Here is a 14363-nt window from a genome sequence, read left to right as displayed (position 1 = left end):
GAGAGTTCTAGTCCTTCCTGGTACAGCAGTGAATACAAAGGACAAATATTTCTATTCTATATTTAATACATAATGAGCCTTTACCAAGTAATAGGAATATCAATAAAAGCCATTAGGAGAATGGCATTGACATCTAATGCCTTCCCCCTAAAGTCCTCCGTGGTTTCCTGGTGCTTAGACTCCTTTGTATGGTGGACACAGCACTGAGTGGTCTGGGCTTCCTGTGAGGGCTTGGTTCTCACCTTGCATCCCACAGTCCAACCACACCAAACCTATTGGCTTCTTATTTACATTCCTTTTCAAGGTGACCCATCCTCTCCCTGATGAGGGACCCTCTCTCCAACCTGTTCTGCTGCTTTTGGTAACACCTACATGTATTTTAAGATTCAAGAATCATGTGTCACCAAAATTCATGTATGAAGAAGTAGATGATCTGAATTGGCCTATGTCTACTAAATGAATAGAATCAATAATTAAAAGCCTTTCAAAGCAGAAAGCACCAGGTCCTGATGGGTTTGCAAGGTAGAGACTAAAAAAATATATAAAAGATCAATGAAACCAAGAGCTGGTTCTTTGAAAAGATAAGGAAGATTGATGAACCTTTAGCCAGACTCATCAAGAAACAAAGCGAGAGGATCCAAATAAACAAAATAAAAAAATGAAATGGGTGAAGTACAACCGATTCATAGAAATACAAAGGTTTGTAAGAAAATACCATTAACAACTAGATGCCCACAAACTGGACAATGTGGATGAAATGGACAAATTCCTAGAAAAATACAATATTCCAAAACTGAATCAGTAAGAATCAGAAAACTTGAATAGGCCAATCACAACAGATGAAATTGAAGTAGTAATAAAAAACCTCCCTGGTTAGATGGCTTCATACTTCCATCTTTTTTAAAAAAAATATATTTTTATTGATTTCAGAGAGGAAGGGAGAGAGATAGAGAGATAGAAACATCAATGATGAGAGGGAATCATTGGTCGGCTGCCTCTTGCACACACAACACTGGGGATCAAGCCCACACTCTGGGCATGTGCCCTGACTGGAATCAAACTGTGACTTCCTGGTTCATAGGTCAATGCTCAACCACTGAGCCATAATAGCTGGGCCACTTCCAAGTTCCTTTTATGAGGCCAGCATTATCCAATTTTCCAAAACCAGATAAAGACACTACAAAGAAAGAGAATTATAAGCCAATATCCCTGATGAACATAGATGCTAAAATCATCAACAACATATTAGCAAATCAGATCCAACAATACATTAAAAAGATCATACACCACGACCAAGTGGGATTTATTCCAGGATGCAAGGCTGGTACAATATTCACAAATCAATAAATGTGATACATTACATAAACAAATTGGAAGACAAAAATCACATGATCACATCAATTAATGAAGAAAAAGTATTCGACAAAATCCAACACCCTTTTTTGATACAACTCTCAGCAAAGTGGGAATAGAGAGATCATACCTAAACATAATAAAGGCCATATATGACAAACCTGCAGCCAATATCATACTCAATGGGCAAAAATGAAAACCATGTTCCCTAAGAACAGGAACAAGACAGGGTTGTCTGCTTTCACCACTCTTATTCAATATAGTATTGGAAGTCCTAGCCACAGCGATCAGACAAGAAGAAGAAATAAAAGGCAGCCAAATTGGAAGGGAGGAAGTAAAACTCTCATTATTTGCAGATGACTTGATATTGCAAAATAGAAAACTCTAAACACTCCATCAAAAAATGCCTAGATTTAATAAATGTATTCGGCAATGTAGCAGGATACAAAATTAACACACAGATATTGATGACATACCAATAATGAACTCTCAGATAGAGAAACTGAAAAACAATCCCATTTACCATTGCAACAAAAAATTAAGGTATTTAGGAATAAATTTAACCAAGGAGGTAAAAGACTTATACTTAGAAAACTACAGGATGTTGAAAGGGAGATAGAGGAACAAGTAGAGAATATACCATGTTTCTGGATTAGTAGAATCAACATTATTAAAATGTCTATACTACCCAAAGCTCCACATGGTCTTTCTACAAAATACAGTAATTGCTCTCCTGGCTATTTACCCAAATGATTTGAAAACTCACTTTGTCTGTCTGTACAAAGCACTAAACATGAATGTCTATAGAAGGTTTATTCATAAGAGCCAAAAATTGGGAGCAAACAAGATAAGTCCTAGCAGTGAATAGAAAAACAAACGGAGGTGCATCCATTCAATGGAATTTTATTCGACAATAAAATGGATGAGGCATCAAGCCACAATAAGCCATGGGGGAACCTTAACTACATATTGCTAATGAAAGGATCCAATCTAAAACAGCTACACAGGGCATGACTCCAACTACAGGACATTCCAGAAAGGCAAAATTACAGAGACCGCAAGCAGCTCCGGGGTTGCCTTAGGTTCAAGAGAAGGGCATGAGGGACGAAGCAGCGCTGCACAGGGGATGTCAGGGGCAGTGGAACCATCCCGTATAACACTGTAGTGGTGGACACATGACATTTTGCATGTGTGAAAACCCACGGGATATACAACACAAGGAGCAAAACCTAATGTCAATTATCAGCTTTAATGAATAATAATGTATCAAGATTGGTTCAATCAATTGTAACAAATGTACCACACAAATACAAGATGTAAATAATGGGGAACCTTGTGCAGAGGGACAATGGGCATCTGGGAATTCTTTACTTCCTGCTCATCTTTCCTGTAAACTCATAACTGTTCTAAAATAAAATCTATTATAAAAAATTGTCCATGGTAAATAGAAAAATTTACTCATAGCAAATTATATAAAATACATACTATACTGGTATATATGTTCACATATTCAGATAAAAATAAAATAGCTATGTATCTCTCTCCATGATACCTTTTCAATGTTCTGTTCTGTTATTTTCCCTCTCCTGATATAATGGTTCCACAGAGACTGGCTGTTAATGGGAGGTGAGGAAATGCAGACAGTGATGTTACATTATGCTCATGAGAAATTTGATGGTGAAGGGCAGAAGGGCTGACGTGGGCAGTTGTGGGAGTCTGAAGGTCTAGGAAAGAATTATTTTTAAAGGATGTAATGATTGCCAGCTATGAAAATATATAATTAGTAGCTCACTGAATTTCATCCCTTAGTTATTTCACTTTCAATAATTACAAATGGATGCTTGACTATATAAAACTGCATAGCGACAGTATCTATCACATTTTCCCAATGAGTTAGAATGTGAGAAGAAGCACCTACCAGGTCATTGAGGCTGACCATGATGACATGCTGGTACTCTTCTCCACTTTTACCTTCGATCTCACAATCAGATGACGCGACTGGCAACAGAACGAGGATCAGGGGAGGAATTCCAAAGATATACCTGAAAGAAACTGAAGACAACAGTACATAAGAACGAGCTAGTAAATGTTATGTCACGTGATCTGATTTGATGGTGGCCTTTCAATGAGCCTGGCCACATATTTCTAACCCTTGTAAACATGCATCTCTAGTTTTGGATAGAGTGGGAGGAACTCTGAAACTCAATACCAAGTAACAACCAAAGCAGGACAGACTTTCAGTGTCTGAGTTTCTTTCCTGTTTTAACTGAGCAATTACTGTTTGGGAAAGTGCAGAGCAGTGGTGGGTGCCAGCAGGGTCTCTTTGCTTCTGGAAAACACTCCAGGGTATGAATTCAGTTTATCCAATTTCAACTTATGTTGAACATCCCCACAGGGAAAGGCAGCTATAGGTGAACAGGTAACCTAAGGACAAGTGAAAAAGTTACACATTTTTGACACTTTATGATCTATGGCATGTGACTGTGTATGGAAACCCGATGGTTGTCCAAGCGTCCAGCAGCTTCCTGAGGTGGCGTCACAGGTTGATCCCACGCTACGACTTTGTGATTATATTTTTGCTTTTTAGTGATGGTTTACTCTTCCCAGAACTGTGGCAACATTGACATTATATTTCGAGACTCCTTATCTTTTCAGTAGCTTCTGTTTCTAAGTACCCCAAACCCCTATTCTCTTCAAACACTGATCTGTTTAGCTTCTTGATATGTTAGAAAAGCCCAATAAATAAGTTCACACCCTGTTAACTAATGATTTCTATCTGTCTTTTATAAGCCTTCCTAATTGGGGGCAATTATCTAATAAAAAAGAATCTATATTAATAAAAGCATAATATGCTAATTAGACCGGACATCCTTCCAGACAACCTTCTGGATGAAGCCGGGGCTGTGAGGGAAGCCCAGGTCCCGGGTGCCAGAGGGAAGCCAGTATCGGCAGCCGGGGGGTGGAAAGCCTACTCTTGCACGAATTTCGTGCACCAGTCCTCTAGTTATCTAATAAAACTGAATGAAATTATAAATGAATCATTTGGGGCAATAGTAATAGACTGAACAGAAAGTCTGTGGCTCCCTGAGGCATGAAAATTTGCTTATATAGGGACTTAATTCTTCATAAGCCTGTCAGGGTATCTCCTCTGCATCTTTCTGGAAACTCTTGGGTTATGTTGACAACATCTTTCCTGTGAATTTCCCAAATGAACTTCCACTGCACTTGCTGAGTGCAAGACATTTCACACCTGTGCCTTCTCTGATTAAGATGACAAATAATATCATCCCTAAGAGCACAAGGTAGTGATATCGTGACAAAGACCTAAAGACAAATCACAAAAGTTTCCAATAACATTGTCCTCCATGCTATCATTGTCCATCATATAAGAATCGGTAGCACTCCCCAGTAAATTATGTGCTATTAATGACCCATATTTTACACATAGAGGCAGGCAGTAGGCTGGGCAGCAGATCTGGGAACAAACATGAATCCTCCATGAATCTCATCCTCTTATGTCACTGACTCTTGACAAGGCAAGAGAAACAAAATGAGACATGGCTTCCGTTCATTGCTCTGCCAAGAAATATCTATATACACGACAAGCGATAATTCACTTAGGAGGTGAATAATAAAGATGACACCAGTTACCTTTCACTGAATACCTACCATGTGCCAAGCATTAAGTATCATATACATACTAGTTCCAAAGACCAAAAGAGTTCTGCAAGTTCATCTTTTTCTGAAATGTAGGTAGTAACTGCCAGGTCTGGATTTTAACCTGGCCTTGCTGCCTCACCAGGATTTGATCAGAAATGGCCACAATCTTTTGATAACATGCAAGCACACTGGTCCGAATGCAAACCCAGGTAATAGTCTCCAGTTCTGCTGCTTTCTTCTACTCCTGTTCCTTCATGCTGAAGATTCTCAAGCATGATCAACTAATGATTGACAGGTCCTAACTTTGTAATCAGACTTCTCTGCATAGTAGAGAGATGACCTTTTCTCTGTCACCTTGCAGATGCCCACGTGGTGCACGCTGGGAGGAGTAGATGATAAAGGGAAAGTTATAGAGCACAGAACTTGAAATGACCTTTAAGGGAGATAAATGCAATAAAGTATGAAGAACCAGCATGAAAAGAGGCATTTTTACTGCTATACATACATGCTATTTCAAAGGAGGTTGTTTTATATTCTACATAGAGCACCAACTGTTGTGTCCCCAACTTTCAGTAATTGGTGCTTCCCAATTCCCATCAGCCTATTTATTCATTGAAAGGCATCTGATCAATGCTTTCGAATACGACCTGGTGGAAAATTCAGTCTTCTTTTGTGTATCGCAACTAATTTCAAAATTTAAAACATAATTTGACTTGTCAGTAAAGAGTGTCTTTTGTTGCCACTGTTGTTAAATAATTTAGCCCCAGACAGACAAGGAAAAAGCAGAGCGTGAGGGTTTGCGGAGTGGAGATGGGGCTTTTGTCTTGGTGTGATGTTGAGTTGTTGCCTGAATGAACCACAGAACATCTTTTAAGCGTCACTCCCCTGATTTGTAAAACGAAAACTTTAGACTAAATGGTCCCTCCATGTCCCTTACAATTCTCAAGCACCCGAAATTCTCATACTCTACCTGGCCATCGAGATGCAGTAACTCTTTAGATCTGAAATCGACTCCTGGACAATGCTGCAAACACAGCCGGGCCTTCGGACCCACAGCTCCTCATGACTTGCACTTTGGTCTGGACTTGAAGTCTTTTCTCCACACCATGGAGATAGTAATATGAATGTCGCCTAGTTTGAGCTTGCTTTTAACACCGTCCCAGTAAGAAAAGAACTCTTATTTTGTTTCAGACTATACAGAAACCCACACTTCCCCCAATCTTGCCATTTTCATTAGGTTACAGAAAAGATAAACCATGAGGAATAATGCAAGGCGAGCTGGGGCTTGTGGAATTTTCTTTAGATCTCCTGAAGGGATTGAAACTGGAGAATTTGTTTTCAGTGGGGAATCTGGTTAAACCAAAATGATGGCTGTCTAAAAAATTCTTGATGGTTTTAATGTAAGCCAAATAATACATTCAATCCTCAGCTACTTAAGTTATGAGGTCAAAGTGAACATAAATAAATTAGTTCCTACACTCCATCCAATTCAATTTTTCATCAGCCTTTAAGACCAATAAGTGTTAATTGACTGTCCATTATGGACATGGCATAGACCTGCTTTCACTGGGAATTTGAAAAAAAATGGTCCAAAGACATACCGGTTGGACTGGAAGACATGAGTGTATACGACTTTACTAGTAATCTGATCAATTGGCACAAGCAAATGGGTGAATAAAGAAAATGTTAATAAAGAGTAGAAAACAGCCATACGTTGTATGGAAATCAGCTTTTAAGGTTACAAAAATGAATTTGATGATGCACACATAAAGAAATCTAATAACTGCTATAAGTATATTCAGACTGGAATGTAAATTCTATCCACAAATCCCATGATAAATATTTAGACATTTCTGAAGTCAACCTATGACATTGCATATCATATTTTACAACCATTTCATGAGGCACGTATTATATACTAATACTAGAGGCCCGGTGCACAAAAATTTGTGCACTCGGGGGTGTGGGGGGGGGGGGTGTCCCTCAGCCCGGCCTGTGCCTTCTCGCAGTCTGGGACCCCTCAGGGGATGACCACCTGCTGGCTTAGGCCCGCTCCCTGGGGGATTGGGCCTAAGCTGGGAGTCAGACATCCCTCTGGCAGCCTGGGAGCCCTCGGGGGATGTCCACTTGTCAGCGGGGAGCAGGCCTAAACTGCAGTCGGACATCCTTAGTGCTGCTGAGGAGGCGGGAGAGGCTCCCACCACCACCACTGTACTGGCAGCTGTCAGCCTGGCTTGTGGCTGAGCAGAGCTCCCCCTGTGGGAGCACACTGACCACCAGGGGGCAGCTCCTGCATTAAGTGTCTGGCCCCTGGTGGTCAGTGTGTGTCATAGTGACCAGTCATTCCCAGTCGTTCTGTTGTTAGGGTCAATTTGCATATTATCCTTTTATTATATAGGATAGAAGCCTGGTGCACGGGTGGGGGCCGACTGGTTTGCCCTGAAGGGTGTCCTGGATCAGGGTGGGGGTCCCGCTGGGGTGCCTGGCCAGCCTGGGTGAGGGACTGATGGGTGTTTGCAGGCTGGTCACACCCCCTTCAGGGTGGGGATCCCCACTGGGGTGTCTGGCCAGCCTGGGTGAGGGGCTGATGGCTGTTTGCAGGCTGGCCACACCCCCTTCAGGGTGGGGGTCCCCACTGAGGTGCGTGGCCAGTCTGGGTGAGGGGCTGAGGGCCGTTTTCAGGCTGGTCAAGGCCGCCCCCCCCCCCCCCGCCCCCCGGCAACGGAAGCTCCCAGCCTCTCCTTTTTTTCTTAATTCTGGGATTTATTTACCTTCTATAATTGAAACTTTGTAGCCTTGAGAGGAGCTCAGAGCCGGCCAGGGTGGGCAGGAGGGAAGCTTGGCTTCCTCCATCGCCAGGGGCAACCCAAGCCTCCTGCTCGCTCCAGCTCCGTGGCTATGGCAGGCTGAAAGCAGGTATCTGGGGTTTATTTACCTTCTATAATTGAAACTTTGTTGCTTTGAGTGGAGCTCAGAGCAGGCCTCGGCAGGCGGGAAGCTTGGCTTCCTCCATCATTGGGGCAACCAAGCCTCCTGCTTGTTCCAGCTCCGTGGCTGCCGGCCGCCATCTTGGTTGGGTTAATTTGCATATAGTCGCTCTGACTGGCTGGTGGGCGTGACTTAAGGCATAGCAAAGGTATGGTCAATTTGCATGTTTGTCTTTTATTAGTGTAGACTAGAGGCCTGGTGCATGAAATCCATACACTGGGGTGGGGGGCGGGAAGGTTCCCTCAGCCCAGATTACGAGAGGGTGCAGCCCAGGCCGAGGGACCCCACTGGTGCACAATCAGGGCTGGGGAGAGACATGGGATGTTGGCCAGCCAGGGAGAGGCCCCCAGAGGGCTCCAGCATCTGTCTGGCCTGTCTCACTCAGTCCTGATAAGCCGGACCCCAGCAGCAAGCTAACCTACCGGTTGGAGTGTCTGCCCCCTGGTGGTCAGTGCACTTCATTGCGAGCAGTTGAGCGGCCTTAGCATATCATTACCAAATTACACTTTGATTGGTTGAATGGCCGACCGGATGACTGGACAATTAGCATATTAGGCTTTTATTATATAGGATGTCAATTATTAATATTTTTGCAGATGAAGAATCTGGAGCCCAAAGAAACTTTTTTGCCTCGTACATAATGTGTCTGGTAAGAAGCAAGTTTCAAAGCCAGGTTTGTCAGGTTGAAGAGTCTAGAAACTCAGCTTTTAGCCAGCAAGCTAACCTGCTTCCTAGGAAAACTGTGGTGTGAAGTCAAGGGGAATGTGCAACACCCCACCTTGCTCCTCCTGGACTCACTAAGGTACTTCCTGGCCAAGCTCTGGACCCCGCATCATCCTCTCATCTCAGGAAGAAGGACGCTGCTTACTTGCTGTTAGCACACCAGGGTATGTGTCAGAGGTGAAACCAGGGAAAAAATCTCACATGTGAATAAGACATATAAGTTAGTCCTACAAAATGGCCTTTTCCATGTTTGTTTAGGACGTTTCAACATTGATGTGGTGCTCTTTCAGGTTTCCTAATCTTTCTCAGGTTGCTGTTTTTTTTACTATTCCAATTTTTTGGTCCTCAGATAGCACAGTTGAGGACCACATAGTAGGTCCTCAATAACTTCAACTCTCCAAAGAAGTAGCAAAGAAAAAGGATAAAGAGTAACCCTATTCTTAAGCTTCTAGTGAAATCTACTGAAAAATATGCAGAAAGCCACTTGTAGTCATTATTCAAAGTTTAGAGTTCTAGCATTGCTTGCTGATAACAATTTATGGTACAAGATCCTTATAGATACATTTCAGGGAATAAAGGCTCCTTGTTCATGATGGACACCCTGGCTTCCTTTCCTTGCTTTAGCTCTCACTTCAGGTCACAGGTGATGCAAGGAGTAGACAGAACCAGGAGGGATCCAGACAGAGAAATTGCAGGAGACCCGTGGGCAGTGTAAGGAAAACAGGGACAGACCTAATTTTTTAAAAAATATATAAATAGTTCTTTTTTAAAAATTGATTTGAGAGAGAGAGATAGAGAGAAACAGAGAGTCATTTGTTGCCTCCTGAACACACCTTGACCAAGTATCAAACCCACCACCTGTGTACGTGCCCTCAACCGGAATTGAACCCCGACCCGTTGATGCTCTGGACGATGCTCCAACCAACTGAGCCAAACCGTCCAGGGCAGTGTATAACCTAATTCCTATTTCCCCACGAACTTCCGGAGGACGCCCATCATAAATCTCCTCCACAGTTGTCTTCTATACTGTGACCCCTGCCCCTTTATTTTGTCACTGATCTGGTAATTCTGGGCGATGTCAGTTCTTGATTCTTTAATACCTACGAGAGGGGAAAGGGCTCTTTTGACCCCTTGGTGGAGCCAGGAAAGTGCACAAACCAGGCATCAAACGGACCAGCAAGCTGCTCCCTATTCCCCGCCCTCCCCCATCCGGCTCCTTTTACTCAGAAAGTATCCCAATTCCCCTCCGCAGATCCACTCCCCTCGCGTCTCTTTGCCCCATTTCTCCTTCCAGCAAACTTTGGGGTTCTTTACATTGGCCGCATGACTGCCAACGGAGCCCAGCTCCCCCCCTCTGCCCTTGTCCATTTGAAGTCCGCATTTGGCACAAATAAAATAGATTCGATCTCAGCAAGAGCCTATAATTTAGAATTTTGCTCATTTAATCCTGTCGCCACTAAGGAGCCCCTAAATAGCAAGAAATAGAAACCCCAAACTGGCCGCTTCCAGGGCCAGCAGGAGGACCTGGTTCCCGGCAAAAGGCGCAAGGTACAGCCCCAGTCGGAAACTCCCAGCCTCGCCGAGGGAGGAAAACGGGGCTTTCCAGAGACCTGTCCCCCAGGGTTTAAAAGCGCGCCCCGTGGGAACCGCGCTTTCACTTCTCCAGGGAGCTGGGAGCCGCAGGAGCTCAGCGCTCCCCGATGCCGGCGCCGTGAGTAGCCGTCGGGCGCGCCCCGAGAGCGGCCGGGGTAGCTGGGCGAGGGGCCCGAGGGCAGCGTGGCTGGAGACCGACCTGGGGACCGACGTAGCCCGGCTCCCACGGAGCCCCGCGGCCGGCTTCGCCGGATGGACGGCGCGGAGGCGGCGCCGGGTCCGGGACGGCTCTCACAGCCTGCCGAGCGCGGCTGCCCCAGGTGCCGGTGGCTCGGGGCCAGGGACGCCAGCGCGGCTGCCGCTGCCTGTGGGAGAGCCGGTGCTCCCGGCGGGTCCAAAGTGCAAGGCCCAGCTGTTCCCGGACGCCCGGGGCGCGGGGCCCGGCAGCGCGCCCCCAGCCCCCAGCGTGCGTGCAGGGCGCGCGGACTAGTGCGCGGGAGCGGAGCGCTTACCATGGAACATGGTCTGCGGGAGGCGGGCGTGGTCATGATGACCGCAGTTGCAGCTCGAGCGGGCTCTCGCAGGCCATGGTCACTGCCAGGACCCCGGTGTGCGCGGCGGTGCCGGGAGTCGGACCGGGTGGCCGTCTCTGCGGCTGGTTTGTCTGCCCCACGCCGCGCCCGCTGCTTCATCCATCCCAGGGGGCGCGGCACACGCCACGGCGGTCTGGGCTCTGCCTTTCCTAGAACTTCCGTAGGATTCGCCGCAGTGTACTTTCAGTTTCTACTTCGCGCTGGGTCTGCAGGTTCGAGCTTGGGGTTCCTCGCCCGGCGCCTCCAGCGCCCCCCTTCCCCGCGCACCTGCGTCCTCCCCCCGGTGCTTCCTGTGCACCTGGGTGACCACGGGCGGAGGAGGGCGCCTCAGGAGGACCGAGGGGGCCTTCGGAGGAAGAGCGGTTCCCGGCGATGACCTCTCACCGCCTTGGCAGCGTCAGGCCACCGCGATCGAGGCCACTGGGCGCGCAAAGCATAGGTTGCCACTGCGTCCGCGGAAGCGACACAGGTGTAGGGCGAAAGCTGGGCTGGTGCGAGCTGAGCGCGGAGAGGGCGTCGCAGCCCCTGACGTGGGTGTGGTGGACAACGCCAATGTCTTGTGAAACTTTATATGGGGTGTTCTGTGATTAGAGAAATGATTGCCATTCCGTTTACTCATAGCCCCAATGAGTTGTGCAGAAAAGCTAACAGTACGCCAAGTTCATGATCAAAGGAACTTAGGAGGGTTGAGAGGGTCATGCCCTCACTCAGTCCCTGGAATCGCCCTCATCAGCCCCTTTCCGCTGTCTGTGTGCATGCACCTGCCCAGGTGATACCTCACGGAAAAGAATCCCGTGGGCCCACCTACGCTGGGAAGCGGTATCTTTGTGGCCGTGGGAAATCAGAGCCCAACTTAGGCGGAGGAAGTGGAGCCTATCATAGTTAAATCACCGTGACTTTCACGTTTATCTGAATTGGCTAAAAAATCGCACTTTCCCTTTGGACCGTTTGTTACTGAGGAGTTAATGTTTTATTTCCAGGCCTGAACTATTTAGGTATATTCTGCTTTAGTTTGGTTCCTGATATTTTGCAGAAACCCTGCTTAAGTGAAGGTGGGTAGTGTAATGGTTGTAATAACGCTGAGCATCAGGGCTGTTATGTGTCCGTCACTGGCTCTGTACTAGTATTAGGCACTTGTGGTCTCATGCAACATCCTCTATGAGGGGGTTGTCTTACCTGCCCTTCACAGATGTGGGAATTTGAGTAACTTGGCAGAACTCACTTTGCTAGTTGGTAACAGAACTTGGACACAAGCCTGCCCCGTTCTGGCTCCAGAGTCCATGCGTGGAACTCTGTGCTAGAAGTTCTTACAAAAAACTTAGAAACTGATGCCAGCAGGGGGACAGGGCCATGCGTCCTGTGGGTGTGCCTTTGCCCCAGCCTGCCGACCTCAGGAGGCTGTGAATTCTGAGCAGTTCACCTGGGGCTAGGAGCATTCCAGTCTGTAAGGTGTGAGGGAAAAGGGGGAGGAGGGAGAGAATAACAATGAAAGAGTGAGAAGAGTTGTTCAAGCCTGAAACTTGGATCCCTCATTCCTTTTAGTCTCACGTCCTGCATCCAATCCAGAGGCAAGTCCAGTCAGCTCTGCTTCTGGAACAAACCCGAACCCAGCCTGTGTGCTCTGGGATTGTCCGTGGGGACACCATGAAGACCCTGCGGTCCAGGATGGTCCCTTTCCTCACAGAGGCAGGGACCTGATTTACACTCGCTGCCCTCTGGGACTGTCCTCTGGCCCTTGGCATTGTCCCAGGCCTAAGGTGCTGGGTGACCTGGGCTCTGCTGCCCCTCTCTGACCGTGGCTCCAGCCACACTGGCCTGTTTCTCCCCTGTCCCAGCCAAACTCCCTCCCACTGGGAACAGTATCTAGCACTCAGACAGCACTGCCCAGGGACAGAGTGAGAGACAGCTGTGGAGTGAGAAAATGTGAATGGGAACGTGGGTGGAAGAGAAAGGATGTGAGGGCAGATGGACAGGAGGAGACCAATGAGAACAGGAGAGGGAATGGGTGGGCAAAGCTGAGTGTTGCCATGTGACTGGAACCTAGAGCGAGGTGAGCAGTGGAGATCAAATCCTAAATGGGAATTCTGTGCCCAAGCACACTAGGGTGGTTATTTATTTACTTAAAATCCCTGACAGTGGCATTGAGGCACAGAACTTGCACCAGCCTGCACTTTTTTGTTTTACTTTTCAGGGACAAATAAAAGATCATCTATCAATAATTTCCTCAGGAAGAAATCCATCTTCCTTTTTTTTTTTTTTGCACAATCACCACAAAACCTGGCATAATAAGGGCTTGTCATCAGTGAACTTTGAGGAAGCATGAGGTGAACTTATTCAGAGCTCCAGGAGAGATGTAAATTCCTCACTCTCTTCAGAACATATTCATAAAGGATTTGGAATTTTTGTTGTTGCATGAGAGTGGGCACATTCTCACCAAAAGTTATTATGCATGAGAGGTGCTAGAGTCTATCTATAATAACAAAAAAAGGTAATATGCTAATTAGACAGACAAAGCCTCGGTGGGCAGGGGCTGAACCCCTTGCACGAATTTCATGCATCGGGCTTCTAGTTTATGTATTAATTGATAAAATTGGGTTCTTGTGTAGAAGTAGGAAAGGATGGAACCAAGAAACCCAAGATCTCTGATCTATTTTTTCTTATGATTCCTTCAATTCCCTGTCTATTAGAGAATTAATACCATTTGTAAAAAATTCCAAAAGGAAATCTTAAATGAATGGCTGATATTTTGATAAGCTGAACATTATTTTTCATAAGATAAGGATAAAATGTCTTGTGAAATTTTATATGCTGATGTTTTTTGATTAGAGAAATGATTGCTATTCCATTTACTTGTAGCCCCAATGAGTTGTGCAGAAAAGCCAACAGTACTCCAAGTTCATGAATTATTATAACCATGAATACTAAGAAAGAAGACAACATTCTCAGAATGATTAGTACAATGTAATAGAAAAAATGTAAATAAGATATGAAAGTCAACTTAAAGAGATAGTTGTTGAAGGTTAATCAATGTCTTTTTAAATGTCTTACAGTCTTCCATCAAAATAGTCAATTATTGGTAACCTGAAAATATTTTCTAATTTAATTATCTGAACTATTTTTACCACCTCTGACTGCTCTTGATAGTCTGAGATCTGAATGCTAGCTGTTGGTCTGTCTGTGGATATTTTCCTGAAGTTTCTATGACTTAATTTTCCAGGCATACTATTTAACATATTCAAACACACACACCCATACACACACACACACACATACCCCACACACATCCGACTTTTTTATGGGCGTGTGTTCTTTGTAGTGGCATAGAGGCCCATGTAGTGCTTAGAAGGGCTCCCTGCTTGTTTCAATGCTCTGCTGTCTTGAAATTCTTAATTGTTTTTGGACAAGAGCTCTCTCATTTTCACTTTGCACTGGACCCCGCAAATTCTGTAACTA

The 14363-nt window shown here is 45.5% G+C and overlaps 1 protein-coding gene across 3 annotated transcripts in view; it reads right to left on the bottom strand.

Annotated features, from left to right (window-relative positions):
* The window catches only part of IL7 (interleukin 7), a 56932-nt gene extending 45570 nt beyond the window's left edge, over positions 1–11362 (bottom strand). Inside the window, exons 1-2 of one of the 3 annotated variants that reach the window (XM_070391963.1) lie at positions 10830–11362; positions 3272–3405 (exon numbers count right to left, since the gene is read on the bottom strand). In XM_070391963.1, the coding sequence (XP_070248064.1) occupies positions 3272–3405; positions 10830–10839 (144 nt within the window). In that variant the 5' untranslated portion in view covers positions 10840–11362. The remainder of the gene's footprint in view (positions 1–3271; positions 3406–10829) is intronic. The other 2 variants (XM_070391962.1, XM_070391960.1) reach the window with 2 other exon arrangements.
* Positions 11363–14363: the final 3001 nt, after the last annotated feature.

Source organism: Myotis yumanensis, unplaced genomic scaffold (assembly GCF_028538775.1).
Source record: "Myotis yumanensis isolate MYYU_CA2020_CCGP unplaced genomic scaffold, mMyoYum1.0.hap1 SCAF_15, whole genome shotgun sequence".
Lineage (NCBI taxonomy): Eukaryota > Metazoa > Chordata > Mammalia > Chiroptera > Vespertilionidae > Myotis > Myotis yumanensis.
This window is presented reverse-complemented; position numbering and strand designations above follow the sequence as displayed.